Source organism: Cervus elaphus, chromosome 9, assembly GCF_910594005.1.
Source record: "Cervus elaphus chromosome 9, mCerEla1.1, whole genome shotgun sequence".
NCBI classification, from domain to species: Eukaryota; Metazoa; Chordata; class Mammalia; order Artiodactyla; family Cervidae; genus Cervus; species Cervus elaphus.
Window position 1 is genome coordinate 53,983,940 of NC_057823.1, and position 26,615 is coordinate 54,010,554.

The following is a 26,615-nucleotide window of genomic DNA, read 5'->3' on the forward strand; positions in this document are numbered from 1 at the left end:
ATGAGATGGTTGGATGGCATCACCGACTCAATGGACATGAGTTGGGTAAACTCCGGGAGTTGGTGATGGACAGGGAAGTGCTGCAGTCCATGGGGTCGCAAAGAGTTGGACATGACTGAGAAACTGAACTGAACTGAGCAGACACAATAGAATTCTATGTCTTCCAAGAATAAAAACTGACTCTTAACATTTCTTTTTCAATGCCCCCACAAGCCAATAGAATAATTATAATAAAATTAAACAGTCAGGAAGACAGATTTGCACTCATGAACAAACCATTGAAGGCTCCCTAGGTTTAAATACTAAACAGAAAAAAATAAAGAGAAAGGAAATATTCTACAGTAGGAACATACAGGGGACAAAATAATAAAGCAGAGAATAAAGTAAACCTTCCAAAAATTAGTAACTGCAGGTCAGGAAATCCATCATTAACAAAAGTATAAACAGAAGAAGAAAATTAAGCCTTTCCTCTGAAATAGACATTACAACTGAGGAAAAAGATATGTAACAGTATGTGTATGTGGTAATCAAAAGTTATAATACTAAAAAGGAAAGCTAGAAGTCTTGAACCTTGTATTTCTAGGTCCTTCTTTTTTGAGTTTGCCAACAGAAGAGCAAAACAGGGGTCATGATGGGAGTCAGAATGAGAATGGGAACAATCTTACCTTGTTATTCATAAAAGCTTTCAAGCAGCGAATGATCTCATGCTTGTTACGGCTGTCATAGCCTCTGTGTGTAGAAGACATAATTAGTGAAGCCCCTTTATTCTACACCTATCTCCCACTGACTTTTCAACTATAAACAAGGGTCTTATGAACACTCCCAACTAGTAGCTGAGTAAACTCTAGCACATAGCACTTTGTTCTGACACACTGGCAAAAAGAGATAGCTGAAGAAAAGAACCACTGGCTAATCCTCTCATTAACGAAGAATTTAGTATTATATTAAAATCTCCCCTTTAACTCCTAGTAGGCTCCTAAGGGCTAAATTCTATCACAATAGCATCCTATCTATTATTGCTTGCCTCATCTACACCAAAGGTTTCAAGTCTGTACTTTCAGGAGGCAGAGGACCTGTGTTTTGCTTTGGAAAGATCCCAGGAAGTAGAGAAACCATACTGGGTCAGGTTGGCTTCAAGAAAGCCTAACTTAAGTCAGTGCAAGAATTATTTCAACCCTGAAGACTATCATAAAGTTAGTCTCAAACTGATCACACATATTTCCAAATGAGATACGACCCAGACCAGATCACGGGAGAGCTCTGGACTAATCAGACCACATTTCCAGATGGGATAAGAACCTGTATTGGGAGACTCACAATCATATGTGGTATATACTGAGAAATTTAAGTTCCTCTACCTTTTCCTGTACCTATAATAATTATTCATCCTCCAGTCACCCCCACGATAAACCCCATTCTCAGCCAACATATAATGTCGTAGTCCTAACTTTACATTTATGCCATTTCCTCCTTTACAGCAAACAGCCAAGTCCTCTACTACCCTCCACCTAGAAGATGACAAGACTTGGAAGTCCTCACCCAGCAGTCTCCTCCTTCTCATCATGAAGTCGTTTAAGGATGTCCAATAAGGAGGCCAGGCCCTCAGCACCAAATGTTTGGACCCAACTGTAAGGCACAAAGACAACGCAATATCAAATCAATATACTCTTATCCACAAAAATAAAATGTGTCCTGGCAACTTCTTACTCCCAATCCAGAACATTCTCATACTTCCCTGACTCCTCTGATCTCTAATCCCCACCAGTGAATTCTACAGTGGGCTCTTACTTCTGTTTCCACCTTCAAATCCTCACCTGACAGGGTTGTTGTTGAGGGAGACACGAAGGGACTCCAGGCAGCTGAGCAGAGGCATATCCCGCAAGCCTGACCTCAACTCCTGAATGTACATCATGGCTGACCTAGAGCTCTCCTTCTGGCTCATGCCCTGGAAAGAAGCAAACAGAGGTCAGTAAACACTGGACTCAGTCATAAATTGGACTAGTATTAGTTAATACCATTTAAACAGTATGAGGGCAGACACCCATCATACATACCACAGAACGATGAGATTCAGAATTTCCTTCCCATTACTCATACATACTTTATGATGATTGAATTAGGCAAATATATGTAAGAAAAGTAACTCAAGTAAAGGTAAAAAATGAGTAAGTTTACATAAAAGAATGAAATAGAACTGATGTGGACATAAAATGTTCTGTGAAAGTAACAAAACAAACATGGCCAAGATAAGGGCACAGTCTCCCATGTCATGGGTACCTGCCCCAGGACTCACAGCCTTGGAGGTGTGTAAGTACTGGGACACCATCTCTCTCTTGATGATAATGTCCTTCTCTCTCAAAGGTTGCTGTTTCTCCTCATTCAGGTTCATATCCAGCTAGTAGCAGGAGAAAAAAGGGGGAAAATTGCTTTAAATTCCTTACAAGTTTGAGTATTTAATATTTAGTACAGTTAGTGAAGAGACGAACACACTAAATGCTTACTGAATAAAGAAATTTTCCTGACCCCTAGAGACTTAAGCTATTATAGATGATGGGAATTCCTTAGGAATAAATATGGTTAACATTTTAGTATAAATCCCAACAGACATTTTTATATACATACACTTAAATTTACTCCTAACAAGAACGGACTCTCAATACAGAGGGAAAACTTACTTTGTATTGTTGAAAGAAAAGCAAACATAGCATTAATATTTTCTGCACTTGGGATGGACTTTAGTAATTTCTTCAGGCTGAAGGACTGAACCACTGGCACCATTCAAACACCAGCAAAATCTGTGCCACTCTAGGCCTAAACACCCATTATTCCTGGTTAACTAAGTCCCTGGACAAACTCCTCCATGAAGAACAAACTGGAAACTGACAAATTCCCTCAACAGACATAATCTGGAGTGTGTTATCAGGAGAAAGGCCCTGCTTGAGCATGTTACATATGAAACCATCTGTCTGAGCCTCCTATCTCTGTGAGCAGAAGTTCAACCCTAACAAGTCCAGAATATTATTTAAAATGGGAATGTATAGGAGGAAAAAGTGGAAATATTCAATTTCTTCTCTGTCTGTGTGTGTGTGATGTGTGAAGGAATCACCACCACCAAACCGTAATAGTAATCTGACTTTTTTCTGACTCAATTTCTGGTGCTTTCTTCCTCCTTTTACAGATAAACTGAACAGAAAAGTTGCAAAATAGCGGCCCTGAGGCTGAATCAGACCCAAAGATGAAGTATACTTTGTCTTCTAAAATTTCTAAGTATGCTTTGTCTTCTAAAAATTTCAACATTTTAAATTTGAGAGACTTCATAAAAAAAAATGAATTTCTAGCACCAAGGGATACAATCAGCAAATTTAAGATTACAGAAAACTGTAAAAGTCAAACAGCTTCTTCAAGAAACTTTTTATAGCAATAGGAAGGAAAGGAAAATCTATAGTTCAAATGAAACTTCGGAGAATATTACAATGGACCCTATCTGGAATCGCGACTTGAATAAACAAAATTTTTTTTAAATGACCTTATTAGGGAAATCTGAATGCTGGCTATTTGTTTAAAAAAAAAACAATTTTTGTTGCTTTTTTAAAACATACAGATTTCTGGCTTCTTGAAAAATAGAAACATCTGGGATTACTGGGCTAGCATTCCCAACTGGAATGCTTCAAAACCTGGAAGTGAACTGTGGCTGGCTTTTAACAAAAACGCCAAATGTTCTTCATTTTACTGCAGTCTCTTTTTCTTTTTATCATCTTTTATGTAGCCCTTAACTTATTAATGCTACCTCCCCTTGCCCTGAAGACATCTCAATTTGCAATCCAAAGCCCCTAACATGTCTTAGACTCTTAACACACTTGGATCATTATGAGACAAACTGAAAGCTTCAGTGAAAAGTAATAGTAGTAGTACTGGTTGAGGGTTTACAACCACAGGTACCAGGCCCTGTATTAAGGGTTTTAATTCCATGCTTTTAACTTAGTTAGACTCGCCACTAGTCTCTAATTGAAGCTGAGATGGTAAATCCAAGTTAATCCATAGGTCTCATGAAACCGTATAAACATGTACTCAAAACTCTGCAACCCTCAGCACTGATGGACATTCTCTGAGTGTCCTTACTCAGCGGTTCTCACTGAGGGCAGCAAAGTCAGTGTCACCCATGCACAGGTTATTACTGAACTGACCCAGCCTAAAAGGGTCTTCTAGTGATTATAACATCAGAATTCTCTTTCCAGATTTACCACTAAACAGAAGACCTTGGGCAAATGACACCTTTCCACGTCTCCAAAGTTTCTTCTTTGTAGAGATTTTGTTGTGAATGTTTTAAATCTTTATCTACTCTGGCTGTCATCACACTACCACATTAGTTGGCCCAGTCACTCTGTATCTTTGTGGCTTAAGTGCTGCTGGGCTGAAAGAGACTAACAAGGTGGTCAGTGATCAGATATTTCTAAGCCTAATTCACAGATTCCAATCTACGGATTGGTGCCTGTATATTTAGTCTCTTCATTAATGGAGCTGCTATTAAGTTCTCTATTAAACCTAGAGCGTTTTTTTGGTAATTAAGGGCTAGTTAAGGAGGGCTGTGCATGAAAAAGGACCCATCATGCCTATAAATGGAGAAGGAAATGGCAACCCACTCCAGTATTCTTGCCTGGGAAATCCCATAGACAGAGAAGCCTGGCAGGTACAGTTCAGGAAGTCTCAAAGAGTTGGACATGACTTAGTGACTAAACAACAAACATGCCCATAAAAGCATTTTCAAGAAGAAGCAATGTTTTGAGGTGGGGAACTTACCAGCATCTGTTCAAAGAGTACTAGAACTTGCTCATCTGAAACATCTTGCAATGACTGTGCTGTGGGATCATCCCCATAAAATGCAGAAGAATTTCTATGAGCAGAATTGGGCTTTTCTTTCTCCTTCTTACTTCTCATGCTGGTAAATCTCTCCAGCTGAGAAAGAGAAAAAAGAATTAGCAGTGACCCATTTTTATTTACACAACAAACCATACCTCAAAGAGCCTCTAGCCTCTTATACACCCATGGTTCCTTTGGTTTGTGGGCAATTCCAAGGCTCTTATGACATGAAAAAGAGAAACCAGTCTTTCCTGTATCTAATTTACTACACTGACTCTGTACTCTCACCTTCATCCAAAGATAAGGAGAATGAAATACTAAAATTTGGAACCTGTCTAAAAAAAGAGAACTTTGCTCTTTAGCTCCTCTGCCATTTCTAAGCCCTCGAGCAACCCAGAACTGAAAGCACCTCACATGCGGAGTGCTCAGTAAAATGCCCTGTTTCCCTCTAGTTACCCAATAATAACTGTGGCCAGATCCTCAGAGGACCTCCCCCTTTGAGAGCTTAGTCTGATCATGATTTTGATATAAGTTATATGCAAGAAACAAGGAAATGCCTTAAAACCAGGAACCATTGTTATTTCTTTCTTCTGTACACTCCATAGCACTTGTGTTATGCAAGCAGCAAAAGTTCAAAATATATTCTCCAAAATCTTCTTTGCAAAGAATATAATCTATTGTACTTCAGGCTTCAGGGCTATATATGCCATCTCTCTGTCAACCAACCTCAACCATTCCTCAAACCACGAGGACAGGTATTCAATTCAGAAAGAGCTACAGATAAACTGCAGCTTATCGGCACTACCTGTTTGAAAATAAGAGTTAGCATCTGCAAGCATTCTGGGGCTTCCAATGATATGAATGGCATCCAGACAGCAAGTCAGCTGAGAGTTTAAAGAACATGCCCAACCTTGGAAGTCAGTGAACATGCCAGGGAAATGCATGCAATAAATCAAATAGAGCAAAGAGTTAGAAAAAGCTGTGGGAGGACCTGAGAGTAGAAGCCATATCACATTTATAAGTTATAGAAAGTCAAAGTTATTGCAACTGGCAAATACCATAAGTGTAGGGAATGAGCCATGCACATGCTGAACAAAATTTCCTTACCTCATCTGCCATGAGTCTCTTCAGAGTCTAGGAACAGGAAAAAGGAAGGAGAAGAGAGGGAAGAGAGATGAGTGAAATGCCAGGAAATTTCCTAAATACCAGATGGATTGGGGAAAAAAAGAGGAGAAAAGAAGTTGAAAGGATCTAGGCTCCTTCCTACAAGCTAGATTTCTGCCATACTCCTTAGCACATTCCCTTAGGTAAGGGGCAGGAGGAGTTTTAAGGTCACTAACATATAATAACCCTTTGGGGGAAAGATGACCGATAAACCTATGAAATGTGTTCAACTTCATTAGTAAACAAGGAAATGCAGACCAAAACCACAACAAGATTATCATTTTACTCTCAAGACTGGCAAAAAATTGTCCTGTGTCTAGTCACATAGCAGCAGGAGCTCTCACACACTGTTGGTGTAATGTAAATTGTTATGGCCACTTTGGAAAACACAATGGAAAACGGAATCTAGTAAAGTGAAAATACGCAGATATATTACAACTCAACACAACAGTTTCTATAAATCTACCTTTCCTTCAGAAAGTTGCACTAACATAGCAGGCTGAGTATAACAACAATGTTCACAGTAACACTGTAATATCTAAAACAGAGAACAATCCAAACAGCCATTTGGAGTAGAATGGGTAAACTGGTGTAATGGTACAGTGGAAAATAATTATATGCAGAAAGTGAATGAACATGTAGCTACTCACAAATATAAAAGTGAATGTATTATTTCTTTTACATTGAGATTAAAAACATGCAAAATTAAATTACATTATCTAGGATGTATAATCATAAAGAGAATGATTACCACAAATGGCAAAACAGTGGTTACCTGGGGTGGGTGGAAGAATAATGATTGTAGAAAGGGATGGGGGCTTCAGGGGTGCTTACAATAATATTCTATTTCTTGAGATGGATGATGGATACATGGATGTTCTGTTTATAACTTTTCTGTATGTTTTATATTTTCTCTTCTCTTCTGTATGTGTGCTGTACTTTACCAAAAAAAGTCTGATTCAACCAGGTACAGGAAAGCAGGAATTCTTCATTCTAATACTTAGTTTTAAACCAGGGACTTCCCTGGAGGTCCAGTGGTTAAGACTCTGCCTTCCAATGCAGGGGACATGGGTTCAATCCCTGGTTGGGGACTAAGATGCCGCATGCCATTGAGTGCTGCCAAAAACATTTTTTTAATCTTATTTTTGCTGTTATTCTTAGAAGAGTACAGTAAATGCCTCTTGACTAACATTCTTCAACTAACGAAAAACTATTTGACACTGCCACAAAATTATTCTACTAACCTTTTTACAGACAAGAAAAATCGATGTCATTATGCTCATGTACCCAATGTCAAGAGTTTGGTTAAATCCCATGTAAACTGTGAATTTTAACTTTGCCCTCCACAGTCCAGAGGTCAACCTCCTGCTGATGGAATGCTAATCACTCACCCGAAACCCTAAGAACTTTGCTCAGTGTCCATGGAATCCGAAGCTACCCTGTGTGTGCGCTGCTCACTGGGCAGCCACAGCAGAAGGGTCACGAGACAGAGACCGAAACACCAGGCAGACTCACAGTTCCTTTTGTCATCGTTCTGGGTCTCCTGACACAGAGGTGAAACAAGCCACACACAGAGTGAGTGTTTATAGTCAGGTTGCCACTACCAAGGTTACACTTACTTGCTCCTAGAGCAAGTGCTTCCAGTCCAGAACCTTGCCCTCCAAACTCAAAATGTTCTGTCAGAACCAAACAACCACCAAAATAATTCTGGGATGGATATAACATAGATAACAGAACCTGGGTCTAATGAATCAGTGCCAGCTGGACTCTTCGTAGCTGCAGGTTAAGTTAAAGAACAGGAAACCAGCAACCCATTTTTTCTGCCTGCAGACTCATTTCTCTTCCCTCCATCCTAGTGGTATGAGCTGTCATTTGATTTACTGTAGTAGCCTCCTAACTCATGTCCCTTCCTTCACTCCCATCTGCCCAACACAAAATCTACGCTCTATACTAAATCCAAGAGTAATTGTTCTAAAATGTCGAGCTGTCTGGGTTATTTCTCATTTAAAACCTTGTAATAGTTCCCTACTGCCCTTGGGTTGAGATCCGAATTCCTTAGCATGGCATAGGACACTTCTGACTCATCTCTCAACAAGCTCTCTACCTCAAACCCTATCTTCTGGGCATCCTGAATTCATTCCAAGTCCACAGACAGATCACGCTGTCTCACCACCACAAACCTTCCCTAGGCTGCTGCTTCCCTCAGTGGAGACTGCTTAAGGCTAGCTCCAACAGGCCCTACAGGATGACACCTCCTCTAATTGGAAAGGTACCTCTCCTTATGTTTCTGCAGAAATAGGTACTTGCCCGCCTCACAGCACTACAAGTGGATTACAACTGTATTTTGATTGTCTGTCTCCTCTAGCTATTTCCAGACTAAGTTCCTTCAGGGCAGAGTCTAAGACTCAGTCATTGTATCTCCTATGAACAAATACCATAATTTGGGGCTGCTCTCCTAAAATACCAATCCCTGGAGATCTGTTCCACCTTTTCATTTCATTGGTGAAGAAACTGAAGCCCACACAGATGGAGTAAATCACTGAGGTCATATAAGGGCAAGCTGGGTATGGAACTCTGGTCTCCAGATAGCCCTAAACCTTTGCATTCCCCAAATTCTTGTCTTGTTCCCATTTAATGCCCACTGTTGCCTTTAGACATACACACAAAAAATCTGTTTTCTTAAAAAGGAAAAAACCAGTCTCCTTAGGTTTCCTTGGTGCATCATTAGAAACAGATTAATTCCTTTAAAAAAAAGTATCCATGTTTTAGTGCTCGATTTGAGTAAGGACAGCAAAACTGATCCATGTATTTCTCAACTACTCCCAACAGAGGGCAGCATCTACCAGCAAAGTGAATCACAGTACAGGCAAAATTCTGTTTCAGAACCCAATAGAACACCCAAATTGTAGGCTCAGCTCTATTACTGAAATAGAACCTGCTGCTACAGTATATTGAGGGTGTATTAATTTACTTATTTAATGCTACATGTGTTTTCCTTAAGGATCTTACAGTTTACAAATGGTAAGTTTTGTGAGGCTTTTTTCCTAATTGTATCATTAACTGTTTTGTGAATTTTCTAAGATACATAATATGCTTTGTGGATTCTCTGAGATAGGTAACAAGAGGTTCCTAGTTCATGAAAAGTAAGAATGACTAAAAATAGTGGAGTCCTAGAAGATAAATGCTACTGGACGTGTACTTATGCATTATGCCCCAGAAGTTCAAGCTTTCTGATGATCTCTAATGATCCCACCTATTTCTATATGCCTCTATGCTCATCTTTTCCCTTGTTTGCTATCAATTATTTTCTGCCTTCAAACTACGAACCCTTACTGCACTAAATACTTCATCTTCCTGTCCCTCCTACCGAGTCTTCTACTGAAGCTGTATACTAAAACCTCTAACTACAAATACAGATACTGAAGGAAGCATAAATACAGAATGAAAAATTTTTAACATATCAAAATCTGCTCATGAATACAAATTAATAGGGACATCCAGGTAAAAGACAGTAAACTGAATTAAATTTCCCCCCTTTTTGAAATATTTCTACATGTACAGAAAAGGAATTTTTAGGAAAAAAAAAAAAAAAGGAAGGAGCCTACAAGGTTGGGAAAAACAAGAAAAGTGTAGTTATAACCAACTTTTGAAGCTGGGACTGAGACTCAACAGATCTAAGAAAAATGAGCCCTAAACCTGATGAAGGAAAAGCCAGTAACTATCCAGACTGTACTTAAGAATCCTCAACAGGCTCAGGAATTAGCAGCACCAGGTATAATACTTACAGAAATGAGCAGCTGGAGGAGAGGGAGGCCAAAAATAAGATTGGTTTAAAGGCTGTTTAAAAAGCAGTTACATAGCTCAGTTGGTAAAGAATCCGCCTGCAATGCAGGAGAACCTCGTTCGATTCCTGGGTCAGGAAGATCCGCTGGAGAAGGGATAGGCTACCCATTTCAGTATTCTTGGGCTTCCCTTGTGGCTCAGCTGGTAAAGAATCCGCCTGAAATTCGTGAGACCTGGGTTTGATCCCTGGGTTGGGAAGATTTCCTGGAGAAGGGAAAGGCTACCCACTCCAGTATTCTGGCCTGGAGAATTCCATGGACTGTATAGTCCATGGGGTCGCAAAGAGTCAGACACAACTGAGCGACTTTCACCTTTCACGTAAAGAAGCAGTTGGACCTGTAGATCCTCCTGTTATCCCCAAAGCCCCTCCCCTCATGCCATCAGGAGACTACCCTCCCTTACTCCAGCATAAATCTGTAAATTTATTCTTAGAAGAGGGTAAAACACAGATCTCTGGCTCGGGGGATGCCAGGCACAGCTGTGGGCAGAAATCCTATACCAAAAAGACAAGTAAGTTAATCTATGCGTACTCTATATACTGAGACACCCAGCACCTTCCCCTTTCTAGTTTCTCAGGACTCCAGCACCCCAAAATCCTTACCCTTGAGGCAGAAGGTTGGAAGAGCCTTCTCTGGGGAACTAAAAAACAACCTTATACTACTGACATAGTCCAAGCAGGTCACCGTAGAGCTATGCCGTCCAATCTGGTAGCTACCAGCCACAAGTAACGACTAAGCATTTATTTTATTTTTAATTGAAGGATAATTACTTTACAATATTGTGATGGTTTCCGTCACACACAAACATGAATCAGCCAGAGACATACAGATGTCATCTCCCTCTTGAACCTTCTTCCCACCTCCCTCCCCATCCCACCCCTCTAGGCACCCACAGAGCACTAGCTTTGGGTTCCCTGCTTCATCCAGCAAACTCCCACTGGCTATTTATTTTATATATGGCGCTGTATGTTTCCATGCTTTCCTGGTGGCTCAGATGGTAAAGAATCTCCCTGCAATGTGGCAGACCTGGGTTTGATCCCTGGTTTGGAGCGATCTCCTGGAGAAGGGAATACCCTGGAGAAGTCCGTGGGGTTGCAAAGAGAAGGCGCGACTGAGAGGCCAACAGACACACACCTTCCCACCAACAGTGCGAGGCGCTCCCTTTCCTCCACGCCCTCTCCAGCACTTACTGCTGTACATTTTTTGATGATGGCCATTCTGACTGGTGTAAAGTGATACCTCATTGTAGTTTTGATTTGCTTGTCTCTAATAATGAGCAATGTTGAGCATCTTTTCATGTGTTTATTAGCCATCTGTATGTCTTCTTTGGAGAAATGTCTGTTTAGGTATTCTGCCCATTTTTTGATTGGGTTGTTTTCCTGATTGTTGAGCTATATGAGCTGTTTATATATGCTGGAGATTAATCCTTTGCCAGTTGTTTGCAACTATTTTCTCCCATTCTGAGGGTTGTCTTTTAATCTTGTTTATTGTTTCCTTTGCTGTGCAAAAGCTTTTAAGTTTAATTAAGTCCCACTTGTTTATTTTTATTTCCATTACTCTAGGAGGTGGGTCAAAGAGGATCTGGCTGTGGTGTATGTCAAAGAGTGTACTGTCTTTGTTTTCCTCTAAAAGCTTTATAGTTTCTGGCCTTCATTTAAGTCTTTAATCCATTTTGAGTTTACTTTTGTGTATAGTGTTAGGAAGTATTCTAGTTTTACTCATTTACATATAGTTGTCCAGTTTTCCCAGCACCACTTATTGAAGAGGCTGTTTTTTCTCCATTGTATATTCTTGCCTCCTTTGTTAAAGATAAGGTGCCCATAGGTGCATAGGTTTATCTCTGGGTTTTCTATCTTGTTCACCACTGAGCATTTCTAATGTGCCTAGTGCAACTGAAACAGGAATTTTAAATTTTATTTAATTTTTAAAAAATTTAAAATTAAAAACTAGTATGTTATTGTTAAACTTAAGTATGTTTGGAATATGCTAGGTATGTGAATCTACCTTTCACTTGTAAATTTTATGAAATCTAAATACACATCAAGTATATCCATAAAAATTTAGCATTCAAATTGAGATGTGCTGTAAGATATAAAACAAACTGCAGTTCAATAACTTCATATAAAAAACAAGGTAAAAACATCATTAACAATCAATATATATCTATTACACATTAAAACTATTTTAGATATACAAGGTTAAAAAACATTATTAAAGTTAATTTCACATGATTCTTTTCCTTTTTTTTCTTTTTGCCTTTTTCTGTGGCTACTGTAAAACCTACAATTACATATGTGACTCACATTATATTTATATTGAACAGGGCAAGCCTACAATAAACTGCACAGCTAACAAGCTCTACCCATGGATCCAGTTTCCAATGAATTTTTCAGTCCCTCATTCTTAAATATGAACAGACAACCAAGGATTATTAAACACATAAGGAAAAATACAAATGTGAGAGAGAGAAAAAGCAATTCCTTATATAGAGACAATGCAAGAAAAGAGAATAGAAAAAAGTTAATATCTATAAGAGAGGACATAATGCCGTTTTTTGTGTTTGTTTTTTTTTAATTTTTTGGCCACTCAATGCAGCATGCAAGAGCTTAGTTCCCCGATCAGGGATCGAACTGTGCCCCATTGTGGAAGCATAGAGTCTTTTAACCACTGGAGCCTAAGTGAAAGTCGCTCACTTGTGTCTGACTCTTTGTGGAATATACAGTCCGTGGAATTCTCCAGGCCAGAATACTGGAGTGGGTAGCCTATCCCTTCTCCAGTAGATCTTCCTGACCCAGGAATTGAACCGAGGTCTCCTGCATTGCAGGTGGATTCTTTACCAGCTGAGATACCAGGGAAGCCCACTGGAGCCTAGGAAGTCCTCATAATGCCATTTTAAAAAGAAATATTCAGAGAAAAAAGAACCCTTAGAAGTTGAACCCATGAAAACAGAAACTTAACAGAAAACTCAAGAAAGGCTGAAAGATAAGAACTTGAAGAAATCTCCCCAAAGTAGAGGAAAAAGACAGAGATGGGAAACTGAGAGTAAAGATAAGAAAATTAGATCAGTTTGGCAAGTATAATACCCAAACAACAGGAGAAAACAGAGGAGCAAGCTATCAGAGAAATAATTCAAGAATATTTCCTAGCACTGAATGTAAGCTGGTACAGCCACTATGGAAAACAGTCTGGATGGAGGTTCCTCAAAAGACTAAAAACAGAGTTGCCATATGATCCAGCAATCCCACCCCTGGGCATATATGCAGAAAACTGTAATTTAAAAAGATACATGCACCCCTATGTTCATAAACAGCACTGATCACAATAGCCAAGACAAGGCAACAACCCAAAAGTCCATCATCAGATGAATAAAGAAGATACGGTTCATATATACAATGGAATATTACATGGCAATAAAAAAAGAATGAAATAATGCTATTTGCAGTAACATGCATAAACCATAATTGAAAAAAAATATAAAAAAAGAATGCACACATGTGTATATCTGAATCACTTTGCTGTGCAGCAGAAACTTACACAACATTGTAAATCAACTACACATTAATGTAGAAAAATATTTCCCAGGACTGAAGGATGTCTCCATCACAACAGACAGATCACCACACAAAGGCATATCATGGTGAAATTCCAAAACACTAGGAAAACAAAATTTTACAACTTGAAAGAAGGGGAACTTCCCCTTGCTATCCAGTGGTTGAGACTTCATGCTTTCACTGCAGAGTAGTGCAAGTTTGATCCCTGGTACGGGAACTAAGATCCCAAATGCCACACAGTGGGGGGGGCGGGGGGGGGGGGAGGGGGTGGGCAGGGGGAGGTGTGAGAGAAAAAGAAGGGAGGAAAATTGGTCAAAGGAATCAGAGAAGCTTTTAATTTCTTCAACTACTAATATATACAAAAAGCTAAACAACAAAAAAGGCAGTTTAAAATATAAAAAAATAAAATAAAATATAAAAAAAATTTTCTAACTTAGAATTCTATACCCAAATTATTAATCAAATGTGAGTTCAGAATAGACATTTTTCAGACATTAAAGTCTTCAGGAAATGTATCCAAGTGCACCTTAGGAAGCAACTGTAGGATACACTCTACCAAAATAAGGGAGCAAACCAAGAAAGTGACAGACCTGAACTACAGGCAACAGGAGACCTATCATCTGCGAGGTAAAGGAGACTCCCAGAGCAGAGACTTCAGGTTTGTACGCTGACCCCCACACCCCATGGCTTGGCCACTGACACCCTCAGAAGGAGCCCTTGTAAGCAATCAGGGAATCTAAGGTCAGACTGTGCCTCCAAGATAGTACTGTTTATTTTCTCCTGGGAGCCTCGATCTCACAGTGGCAATATTGTCACTTAAACATAGTCTAGATTTTTTCTGGTAACTCAATTTTTATAATAACCTTTCATTTATATGCAAACAATTATTGATAGAAGCACAAAATGTTTTTTAAGGGGCAGAATAACAATTTATTCGATAGGAATTTTTTGTTCAATAGAATTAAATGAGCAAATAAATTTCTGAAGGTCGTTAGTTGGTACAGGAAAAGAGCTTAAACTGCATTTAATAAAAATTCAATTTCTCTGAAAGATTCTCAGTATTATCAAATCTTACTTAAATTAACACAAATTGCTCAAAGGTGCACTGCATCAAAGTAATAGCATCAAAATAAACATATTTGGCTGGGCACTGCTCTGCATTAAGACCATCAATCAAAATAAAAATGAAAAGCTGTCCCCTCACTCTCTCCTTCCAGAGTGTAATTCAAAGCTCTGACTCAGTTACCACATCCTAATGTAATATGTGGTAAGATAAATCTTTTGGTTACCATCTATAGGAAACAAGAAACTTCCTAGACACTTTACAGTTTGGTTTCTCAAAGAAACCAAAAATTAAAGTCAAGATCCCAAAGTATGCCCTGTGAGGCTAGACTAATTAAATTGATGACTGAATGAGTTTGAAGCATACCCTGATCAATTAGTATCATAATAAATGCAAATGAAATCTAAAACTCCTTTTCTATAACTGGATTTGTTGTGATGGTGGTGGTAGCCAAATCTATTAATACTTGAGCTTTTTAAAAGTGGGTTGACTGGACTAAATTTGCCAGTCTTTTGGACAGAGGTTCCCTCTGTTTGCCTAGTAACAGAATTGGACTTATTATAGATTAAAGGATATAAGAAAATTCATCCAAGGCACTGATTCACTTCTAACCCAATTCCCTGAATCTTTAACTTTTCCCTCCAGTCACAAAAAGGGAATTCTCAATGAAGGATAGTCTCTCATGTAGCCAAACAAAAGGTAATTAGGTAGTGTCCATAGCAGAAGAGAGGTAAGCAGAGATCTAATAAGAGAATATGATTAAACATTATTCTGATCACAGAGTACATTACACAGCAAAGAGTGTTTCTAATTTCTACCAATGTGCTTTGCAAGAACAGTTAATCATGAACAATTACCTCATGAACCATGTGGCTAGCACAGGGGTAATATAAGCCTACAAGAGCAAGACCATATTTTAGTACCTTCTAAAGATTTTGTTCAGGTTACCTTATCCAGAACAACTATATCTGAGCTCTTGGCTAAGGGAAAACACCACAGCTGAATGCCCCATGGCCCCTACTCTGTGATGATTCTTAGGAGGATTCCTGGGAACTACAGGTTTTTCTCATAAAACCCACAATCACAATGCAGTTCACTGCCTCAATATACTTAATTCCCAGCTCTCCCTCTTCTGACATCCACACCTGCTCATGGGCTAATTCAGAGTGAGGGAAATGTTTAGTGTGGTAGGAAGAATTCTAGGACCTCCCTCAAGATTTCTAGCCTGAGGTACATAACCTGTATAATTATCAAAACTGTAAATATGATAGGCTATCACTGTTGTGATTAGGTTATATTACTTGCCACAACTGACTTTTAAGAGGGCTTCCCTGGTGGGTCAGTCAGTAAAAATAATCCGCCTGCAATGCTGGACACCTGGGTTCCATCCCTGGGTTGGAAAGATCCCCTGGAGGAGGACATGGCAACCCATTCCAGTAGTCTTGCCAGGAGAATCCCCAAGGACAGACTTTTAAGGAGAAATTATCTGTGTGGGTCTGACCCAATTACACAAGTCCTTTAAATCTAGGGTGAGGAGTGAGAAACACAAGGTTCAACATGCCACTTCTGGTCTGAGCCAAAGAGGCCAAACGGCAGGGATTACAGGCAGCCTCTAGAACTAAGAGTCAATGAAGAAACAGGGACCTCAGTCCTACTGCTGCAAGAGACTGAATTCTTCCAACCTGAATGCGCTTGGAAGGCTTTCCTCCAGCAACTACAGATGAGGACTGGCCGGGCTGACACCTTGATTTCAACCCTGTGACACTGAGACCACAGCCGCACAATCCATGATGGACTCTGACCAAGATAACTACGAGCTAACAAGTGGGTTTTATTTTAAGCTATTGAGTTTGTCATGTTAAAGCAGGCAACCAAAACGTTAAGCAAACTGACAAAATTTATCTAGAACTTTAGCTAAAGGAAAAAGATCATGAGTCCTATTTTTTACTTCTAGCATCCTAAAACACTGCAAGTGTGATTCTGAGTGAATCACATTAATTCTTCATGCTTCAGTTCCCCTATTTATTAAAAACAAAACAAAACCAGACACACTTCTAGGAACAATTCAGTTCAGTCGCACAGTCGTGTCCGACGCTTCGCGACCCCACGGACTGCAGCACACCAGGCCTCCTTAGGAACCATTAAGGTCATAAAATGTAGTAATGAGAACATTCTATAAAAATAATCGTGCTCTTATTACTACAGAAAAACTTCTAGAAAAACATACACATGAAGACTGTACTAGTTGACAAAGCACTCCTACAAAATGTCGAAAGGAAACAGTTATTCCTCATCTATAAATTGTATACTTAGCCATAGTAAGTCATGCCACAAAAAGATCTAAAGGACTCAGTCAAACCAGGCTCTAAATACATTTATATCAGGTCCTTCTTCAGACCGTTTATTGTAGCTGTTTTTGTGGACCGAACTGTAAGTTGCTTGGGGGCAGAAACCCACGTTTGGTTCATTTGACATGTCTCAGTTCAGTTCAGTCGCTCAGTCATGTCCGACTCTTTGCGACCCCATGGACTGCAGCACGCCAGGCCTACCTGTCCATCACCAACTCCCGGAGTTTACTCAAACTCATGTCCATTGAGTCGGTGATGCCATCCAACCATCTCATCCTCTGTCATCCCCTTCTCCTCCTGCCTTCAATCTTTCTCAGCATCAGGGTCTTTTCAAATGAGTCAGTTCTTTGCATCAGGTGGCCAAGTATTGGAGTTTCAGCTTCAACATCAGTCCTTCTGATGAATATTCAGGATCCATTTCCTTTAGGATGGACTAGTTGGATCTCCTTGCAGTCCAAGGGACTCTCAAGAGTCTTCTCCAACACCATAGTTCAAAACCATCAATTCTTTGGCACTCAGCTTTCTTTATAGTCCAACTCTCACATCCATACATGACTACTGGAAAAACCATAGCCTTGACTAGACAGACCTTTGTTGGCAAAGTAATGTCTCTGCTTTTTAACATGCTCTCTAGGTTGGTCATAACTTTTCTTCCAAGGAGTAAGTGTCTTTTAATTTCATGGCTGCAGTCATCATCTGCAGTGATTTTGGAACCGCCCAAAATAAAGTCTGCCACTGTTTCCACTGTTTCCCCATGTATTTGCCATGAAGTGATGGGACTGGATGCCATGATCTTAGTTTTCTGAACGTTGAACTTTAAGCCAACTTTTTCACTCTCCTCTTCCACTTTCATCAAGAGGCTCATCAAGAACTAAAGTTCTTCACTTTCTGCCATAAGGGTGGTGTCATCTGCATATCTGAGGTTAGTGATATTTCTCCCGGCAATCTTGATTCCAACTTGTGCTTCATCCAGCCCAGTGTTTCTCATGATGTACTCTGCATAAAAGTTAAATAAGCAGGGTGACAATATACAGCCTTGATGTACTCCTTTTCCTATTTGGAACCAGTCCCTTGTTCCCTGTCCAGTTCTAACTGTTGCTTCCTGACCTGCATACAGATTTCTCAAGAGGCAGGTCAGGTGGTCTGGTATTCCCATCTCTTTCAGAATTTTCCATAGTTATTGTGATCCACACAGTCAAAGGCTTTGGCACAGTCAATAAAGCGGATGTTGCAATTTGATCTCTGGTTCCTCTGCCTTTTCTAAAACCAGCTTGAACATCTGGAAGTTCACGGTTCATGTACTGTTGAAGCCTGGCTTGGAGAATTTTGAGCATTACTTTGCTAGCATTTGAGATGAGTGTTATTGTGCGGTAGTTTGAACATTCTTCGGCATTGCCTTTCTTTGGAATTGGAATGAAAATGACCTTTTCCAGTCCTGTGGCCACTGCTGAGTTTTCCAGATTTGCTGGTATACTAAGTACAGCACTTTCATAGCATCATCTTTTAGGATTTGAAATAGCTCAACTGGAATTCCATCACCTCCACTAGCTTGTTCGTAGTGATGCTTCCTAAGGCCCACTTGACTTCACATTCCAGGATATCTGGCTCTAGGTGAGTGATCACACCATCGTGATTATCTGGGTCGTGAAGATCTTTTCTGTATAGTTCTTCTGTGTATTCTTGCCATTTCACATGTCTAATAGTTAATAAACATTTTAAAAATTATCATCACTCTAGATTTAGGAGCATCATTCTAAGTCCAGTATATTAATTTATTCATTACTTTATTGAAATGAACAAACAAAGGAAAAGTTTCAAGTCAAGGTTTATGACAGTACCTTACGATTGTTGTAGACAGCTCAGACAAAACTTTTGAGAATAATGTCTTCCCCTATGAATAAGGCCAGGGGACCCTGAGTGGAGAAGGAAATAGGAACCCATTCCAGTATTCTTGCTTGGGAAATTCTGTGGACAGAGGAGCCTGGCAGACTACAGTCCAGGAGGTCAAACAGGATGGAGTGACTAAACAACAACAAAGAAACAAAGACATAGGCTACCTATGGGTAAAATGGGAAATAAGTCTCACCGTAGCCAACAATAGTTTCCTTCCAAGTCCTAATACACCTACCCAGGAAGGAACAGGTAAGGTATCTGTCACTCAGAATCAAAGTGAACAGAGAGAAAGGTCTGGCTCTGATTCAATTTTTTTATTTTAGTACAGGACTGACATTGTTTCTTAGGATAGCGAGGCAATGGATGATCATAACAAAAACTTGAATTCAGTTACCAAAGAATCCCATTCCAGCTTTGCCACAAGATTTGCTATGTTTCCACTAAAGGACAGAAAAGGTAATGTAAGTTTTTCTTTTTATCCATCACAATTTCAGTCTTCCTATCTTTAGGACTATGTTGTCTCACAGGGCTTCTGTGAAGAATAATAAAATAGATGTAAAGCACTTTGTTTCGCAAAGTGCTTTGTAAAAGGTATATATTTTATGATGATGGAACCAATGAAACTCCCTTCAATTCCCACTCCTTATAAAGAAGTCAATTAGAACTAGAGAGAAGGAAATAATGGATACCTTCCAATGTAGGAAACCTTCCCTTCCATTTTCAAATCATGGCCCAAAGATGGCACTGAATGAGTCAATACCTCATTGACCATTTACAGAGAAACAAACTAGATTCTGACATCATTACTTTCTGGTGCCAAAAGACTCAACAGGAGTTGTGTAGAACTGAAGTACCCACTTGGAAAAAGAAAATCAAAGGAAAAGGGTATATCTGAGGAAAGGAAGTCTACAGAAGAGAAGCAAAAAATGACGAGAAACTGAAAAACATGAACTATAAAGCTAATTTACCTTTATAAAGTTAAATGTGTCTCAGGGAAAGAAAACTGAAGATTATCTAGCAGACCCCAGGAATGAGATGGCACACTCCCATTCTCCGTGACTGCTAAGGAAAATGTGCTAAAGGAGTAAGAAAGACTGTAGCAGCTTATCCACTTAGTTCCACACTGCCTGGGCAGCCCCACAGTTAAACTCAGTATTGTCAGAATTCATGCAAGAGACAACAAAGGAAACACAGTAGAGAGGAGTCCAAGATCTTTCATTCCTAATTAAAAGACTTCTTTCAGTCTACCCCTGCCTTCCAGAATCAGTATGTTTCCTGATACAAACCAGGGAGCCTGGAAAGATTCTAAGCAGTAGCCTATGTGAAGCACAAGTGAGAAATGCCATATAAAGAACATTAGGTACCTATATTCCATTCCCTTTTTCATTAATTTACTTATAAACTGGAAGCAATTTACTTAGAAATTAAAGCAACAAACTCAATTTCCCTCATAACCATCTAAAACTGATGAGAGTCTGCTTTCCAATAGACATTTCCCAACTATTATTAAAATGAGGGGGAAAACTATATTAATATTAGAATCAATCCTCTGACAGATAGGTCCAGTATATTCTAATAGTTCTCTAGTTGTCCAACAAGGCAAGTCTCTTGAAGAAAAGGAGAAGGTAAACTTTTGCCTCCAGCTTAGCTCATCCTGAAGCCTGGGACTGGCAGAGCCTGCATCCTAGATAGCTGATAGCCTCCAGGAAGGACAGTCCACTCAGGTTTCACTCTTCCAGCTCAGCAGAACAGGTGGAAACCAGACTGGGAACATTGCATTCTTCCCCTACGTCCATCCAAAACAAACTGCCACCCCCTTGCACTACAAAGAACTCAGGGGTTGTGAAAGCAAGCTGCCAATAAAGCAAGTACTCAGGTTCTAAAGCCCTAGTTTCCTACTGTTTAGTCAAGGCTATGGTTTTTCCAGTAGTCATGTATGGATGTGAGAGTTGGACTATACAGAAAGCTGAGTGCCGAAGAATTGATGCTTTTGGTTTTTTTAAATTTTATTTATTTATTTTTTTGTGAAAGTCACTCAGTCGTGTCTGACTCTGTGACCCCATGAACTGAAGACTATACAGTCCATGGAATTCTCCAGGCCAGAATACTGGAGTGGTTAGTTAGTTAAGTCGCTCAGTTGTGTCCAACTCTTTGCGACCCCGTGGACTGTAGCCCACCAAGCTCCTCCATCCATGGGATTCTCCAGGCAAGAATACTGGAGTGGGTTGCCATTTCCTTCTCCAGGGGATCTTCCCGAGCCAGGGATCAAACCCAGGTCTCCCACATTGCAGGCAGACGCTTTAACCTCTGAGCCACCAGGGAAGCCCGAATTGATGCTTTTGAACTGCAGTGTTGGAGAAGACTCTTGAGAGTCCCCTGGACTGCAAGGAGATCCAACCAGTCCATCCTAAAGGAAATCGATCCTGAATATTCATTGGAAGGAATGATGCCGAAACTGAAACTCCTATACTTTGGCCACTTGATACAAAGAACTGACTCATTTAGAAAGACTCTGATGCTAGGAAAGATTGAAGGCGGGAGGAGAAGGGGACGATAGAGGATGAGACGGCTGAATGGCATCACCGACTCAATGGACATGAGTTTGAGTAAACTCCGGGAGTTGGTGATGGACAGGGAAGCCTGGCGTGCTGCAGTCCATGGGATCACAAAGAGTCGGACACGACTGAGCTGAACTGAGTTTCTGACCAATGTGTCACATGGTGTGGCAGACACGCCCATCTCCTCTGCTGTCAGGAAGGAGGTGCACACAGAGTCTGTCATTTGTGTGAGAGAACAGAGTAAGTAAAGCTTCCTCTCTTTCAAACATCTGAAGGTTCTAATAAAACTTCCAAATACATAAATAGAAAGCAATAAATAATGTTAACCTACTTTTCCAAAGTTTTGACATATTTCTCAAGATCCAAATACTGATACTTGTTCTTTACTTTCTTATTAGATCTCTTTACTGCCTTAGCTTAGACAAGCTAAGGAAAAAAGGGGTGTTGTTCATTCATTTGGAAACAGTCAATGACTCAGGAATGCTGTTTCCCAATCTCCGTAGCAACGGTCTTCTCCTCCCATGTTGTGATGTGAGAAGCAGAACGTCTACCCTTCCTCATGGGTGAGCCTGTGACTGACACACCCAAAGGCCTGCAGACAGGAAGCTCCTGCAGCTGACACTGTTGCCACACACAGGCCCTGAGTGTGAGGCCACCTTGTGTTAAACACCATTCCAAACCCTTCATTTCTAAATGATGGTTACACCTCTTTTCTTTTATCCTCACATCATTCCTGAATGATGTGAGGATAGAAGTCATCAGGGCCTACTGACAATAGCTTAACTGATCCAAAAATTATACTACTACTCAAAAAGCCAAACTTGATCTTACAAAACCACAGCAAACATTTACTGGCCTGTTAGAAATCTAGAACTAAGATTTTGCGAAAATTTGGGGAAGGGAGTAGGGAGACAGCATGAGGTGAAATCTCATTACTCCTCTGTAACGAGAAATACTGGTATAATCGAGAGTTAAAACAAGAACTTTCTAATACTTCCAGCACCTGTACTTGTGTGGAACTATGTTCTAACGCAAACACATTACAGAATTTCATGCCAAAGTACTCGGACTCCAAAGAGACTTCCATATATTAATATGTATTTTTCTCTTTGGATCTAATTATTGAAAAATAAGTATGATTTCTGGTAAACAAGAGAGGGGATTGTTTTACTTCATTTTTATACACATCTATATCTCTTAGAAAATGAGAATAATGAAAATCACTTTTATAATGAAAATACATTTCCAAGGAATTTCCCGGCTGTCTAGTGGTTAGGACTCTGCTTTCACTGCTGGGTGCCCAGGTTTGATTCCTGGTGGGGGGAACTAAGATCCCACAAGCCATGTGGTGTGGTTAGGAAAAACAAATTTCCACTTCAAAAAGTAGTAATTTTCAAAGATGAGAAAGCTGAAAAATGTTTATGACACTGTTTTACAAGAAGAAAACATGTAGAAACTGTAATTGCAATATTGTAAAAAATATCTGTGCATAAAGATAATGACTAAAATGTTCAAATACTAAGTGAAATAAAAATTTAAAAATTGAAGGTTCTTAGACTGTGCTATTTTGAAAATATATGTAAAAGTCATTTCAAAAGAAAAGTATAAAAAATCATAGCACAGCCTCTAAAGGCAAAGCAACATCATCCAATCTTCATATTCAAAATGCCCATGAGCATTTACTCTTTTCCAGTAGTACTTTGCTTAAGGAAACACTCTGGCAGGGCACGGTTAATAAACTTTAGTTACAAAATGCAATATGAGAAAGAATAATGAACAGTTAGTGGAGTCTAAAAGCTAACTCACCTAATTACATGACCTTGGGCAACTTCATACCTCTAGGCCTCAGTGGCCTTCTCATGTTAAGATGAGGAGGCTGGGTCAGATCATGTCTAGGGTCTCTTCAGGGACCCTTAAAAGCAGTGCTTAGTTACTACTGCTCTTTTGAGGGCAGCCCAATGCCTGTTGCTTGCTGAATAGGACATATCCTACAGTGGCTTCTCACCACTTCTTGTGGTTTCAATCACAGGAAACAGACGTCACCCATGGGCCTAGAAGTAAGTAACGAACAAACCCTGACGGATGCAAAGAGCTGCCAACTAAGGCCAACTCCCATCTTTTTAAAATACCAGAATCAAGAAATCACTAGAAACCTCTATGCCTGGGGAGCCTGACACACATCTTTCACAAAAACTAACAAAACTAAAAATATCTCTTTAGGCCCCATGAAAGCAAGATGAAATAATTTTAGAAGAGTCCAAAACAACTTTGCTTCTAAGGCCAAATGAAGGAACTGAAGGAACTCCATTGCTATAGGCAGAAATATGTGACTTTGGAGAAAAAACAAAGGCAATCTTACTGCCAGCAGCATTTTTCGTGGAGAGCCAGACATATCCTAGGGACTTGAAGACTCATCTTCATCTTCTTTATTCTATGTAGACCTTTAATTTAATATTCTATGTAAAGCTATGAAAGACTACTGTACTAACAGATTCAGTAACACAGGGACTTAGCAATTGTTCACTTTAACTGTATGTTAAAGACCCTAGGATCAAACCCGGGTCTCCTGCATCGCAGGCAGACTCTTCACCATCTGAGCTACCAGGGAAGCCCCAAATGTATGTTATCAATCCCAAGACGATTGGGCCAAATACTGCTCTCATTTATAATGACAAAAGTTGGCAGCCCTGTTCTGTGTGAAATAATGCTGAGATTTTTAATCCTATAGACATGTCCCTTCATTAAACACAAGACAAAAACTTAAGATACTATCTCTAGAGAAAATTAAAATCTTTTCTCAACAGAGTTCTTCTGGTCTGGTATAGTCATATCAGTGATTCTCTTTGCCTTACCGTTACCTTGGTGAGAGGACTAATGTTTTCAAAACTGTCATTAGATCACAGAAATGGAGAACCTTGAAAGTAATCCCAAGATTCAGAAGACTAACAGTAAAACTAAAATACGTTAACAGGATATTGCTAACATGAACTAAACTCCATCACTGATCTTAGATACCTTACAAGCTAGATGGGAGGTATGACCCACCCTCCCCAAAAGAGATCTCAATATCATATTCTCTTTCTCTTCATATATAGTGCCTTTACAAAAGACTAAAGAACATTTCAAATTAGCATGTGATCAAAACCTACACTGCACTGTGCTGGAGTATGTTTAGAAGAAAATGAAAAGACCCAAAGATAGGCTCAGACTGTTCCCTCAATGGCAGTTCCTACCTGAGTCTACAATTTGACTCCAGATGAAGACAGTTACATCTTTTAAAATCTAGAATGATCACTGGATGTTTGAGAAGCTGGATTATTATAATGGAAAAGGAATGGAAATCAAACAAACAACTATCTAAACTCCATCTTGGCAGCAGAAGTGATTTGCTGGAACCTTAAGACTAATGTATTCAAGTTCTTCACCATCACATATTCACAAGGCCAAAAACTGCATCAACATGCATCGTGACATGCTACCAAATGCAAATTTTCAGTCCTGCTTTCTATAGGTTTCTACAGAAAGAGAACCTAAAAGCTCCTCCCAGGGATAAAATAATCTCTATGAAGTGGCTTTCTTTAAATGATTCATCTCCCACTATCCTCTTGATGGCTATAACCAGGCCATTTCTTTTTACTATAGCCACACATTCAAACTTGAGCCTGTATTCACACCACTCCCCACCCCATGAAACCCCTTCCCCCTCTCCTCTACCAATCCTTGGATTTATTTCCAGGGCTGATCATGTTCCCCATCTTCTATGAAGCTAACTAGCATTGCCCGCAACTATATTCTAAATTATTCATGCAGAGTTTGGGATATTAGTATAGATCTTTGAAATCATTCACGCTATTAATAATTCTCTCATTTCATAAGAAAAGACCAAGAAAAGAGGAGTCACTTGCCCAGAGTTCACATGGTTAATTAGTAGCAGAGTCAGACTAAGTAGAAATATATGGAAAGAATATGTCACTGGGAATGAGAGATGGGGGTTCTAGTCCTAGCTGTAAATTTGGACAGATCACTTCTCTAGGCCCACATTTCTTTATCTATAAGAGATATGAATTAAATAACTTTTAACCATCCTTTTCACCTCCAGCATTCTAAGATTCTGAATCTTAGGTCTTCTGACTCTCAGTTCAGTAATCTTTCCACTTAATTCCTTAAATTCTCTGAATTTCTACAACTTTTGAACAGCTAGAGCCTATAGCACACTGAGTAGTACAGGAAAACAAAAGGTTTCCACCACCACATACGCAGTGAAAATGCTTTCAGGACAAACAGAATCTCAAAGGTCCCCACTCCTATGCTTATGGCCTTTGAGCTTTTCCTGTCCATTCTTCTACAGCCATGGATGAGATTACAACCTCTTAAAATGCATGGACTGAACCTGTTACGTCAACCACATGACTTCTTGATCTTCCACCTTTTGGATCTAGGGCAGATTCACACAAACAAGGAAACTGTATTCTCTACTCTTTGCCACCAATCATACAGAAAATCCTAGTTTCCAGGTACCTGGACCTCTGTGGCAATGTCTTAATTATTAACCAACTGCTAGGTCTAGAGAATAAACTTCAGCAGTTCCCAGACTCAGGAAAGACGCTGGAGTTGGTAACCATTTGCAATCTTTATGGTTGAGTTTCAGGGCCAGTCTTTTTTTTTTCCTGGGTATAAGGTACTTTTATTGATGGCTACACAACAAGGCAGGGCTCCCTAAGCCCCTCCCCTTCCTCAGGGCCTTGGGGATGGAAACTGTGTGGAGGTCGGGAGTTTCTCAGTGTGGTGGAGGATGGAGGTGGGGCAAGGACTCCCCGGCAGCTGAGGAACTCTCTCTTCCTCTTGTGCTCCTGCTGGGGCTGGGGGTCCAGGGACCTTAAAAAATATGGAACGCTCCACAAATTTGCGTGTCATCCTTGTGCAGGGGCCATGCTAATCTTCTCTGTATCATTTCAATTTTAGTATATGTGCTGCCGAAGTGAGCACTCAGGGCCAGTTCTAACAGACAGAGAAGACAACTAGAGAGTGGGTCTAGCAGCAGCTTCCTCCTCCCTGCACGTCACCACTGCTTGTTGCTCTTGACAGTAATTCCTGACAGGTGATGCTGTTAGAGCTGTTCTATTTACAAAAGAGACATGGTTACATTTTAAAAATAATAATTTAGACAACTTTTTAATAACCAGGAGAAAGATAGCTTTTGCATGCACTATAATAAGCTACTTTTACATGCTGAAGAAAAGAAAGATTTAATTAAGATTCCTGCAGTGGTTTAAAGTCTAAATTATTAAATGCAAAAGGCAGTTAGGTATTTAGCCACTGCACTTTGTTCACCTAGACTC

The 26,615-nt window shown here is 39.8% G+C and overlaps 1 protein-coding gene and 1 non-coding gene across 2 annotated transcripts in view; both read right to left on the bottom strand.

Annotated features, from left to right (window-relative positions):
* Positions 1–26,615, bottom strand: part of DIAPH1 (diaphanous related formin 1) — a 108,891-nt gene that overhangs the window by 73,117 nt on the left and 9,159 nt on the right. The window contains 6 exon segments of the mRNA XM_043913037.1: positions 666–729; positions 1,540–1,626; positions 1,815–1,945; positions 2,294–2,395; positions 4,798–4,953; positions 5,965–5,991. Of these exon segments, the coding sequence (XP_043768972.1) occupies positions 666–729; positions 1,540–1,626; positions 1,815–1,945; positions 2,294–2,395; positions 4,798–4,953; positions 5,965–5,991 (567 nt within the window).
* Positions 26,156–26,262, bottom strand: LOC122701072. Its single transcript, XR_006342922.1, has one exon. It is a non-coding gene; the product is annotated as a U6 spliceosomal RNA (small nuclear RNA).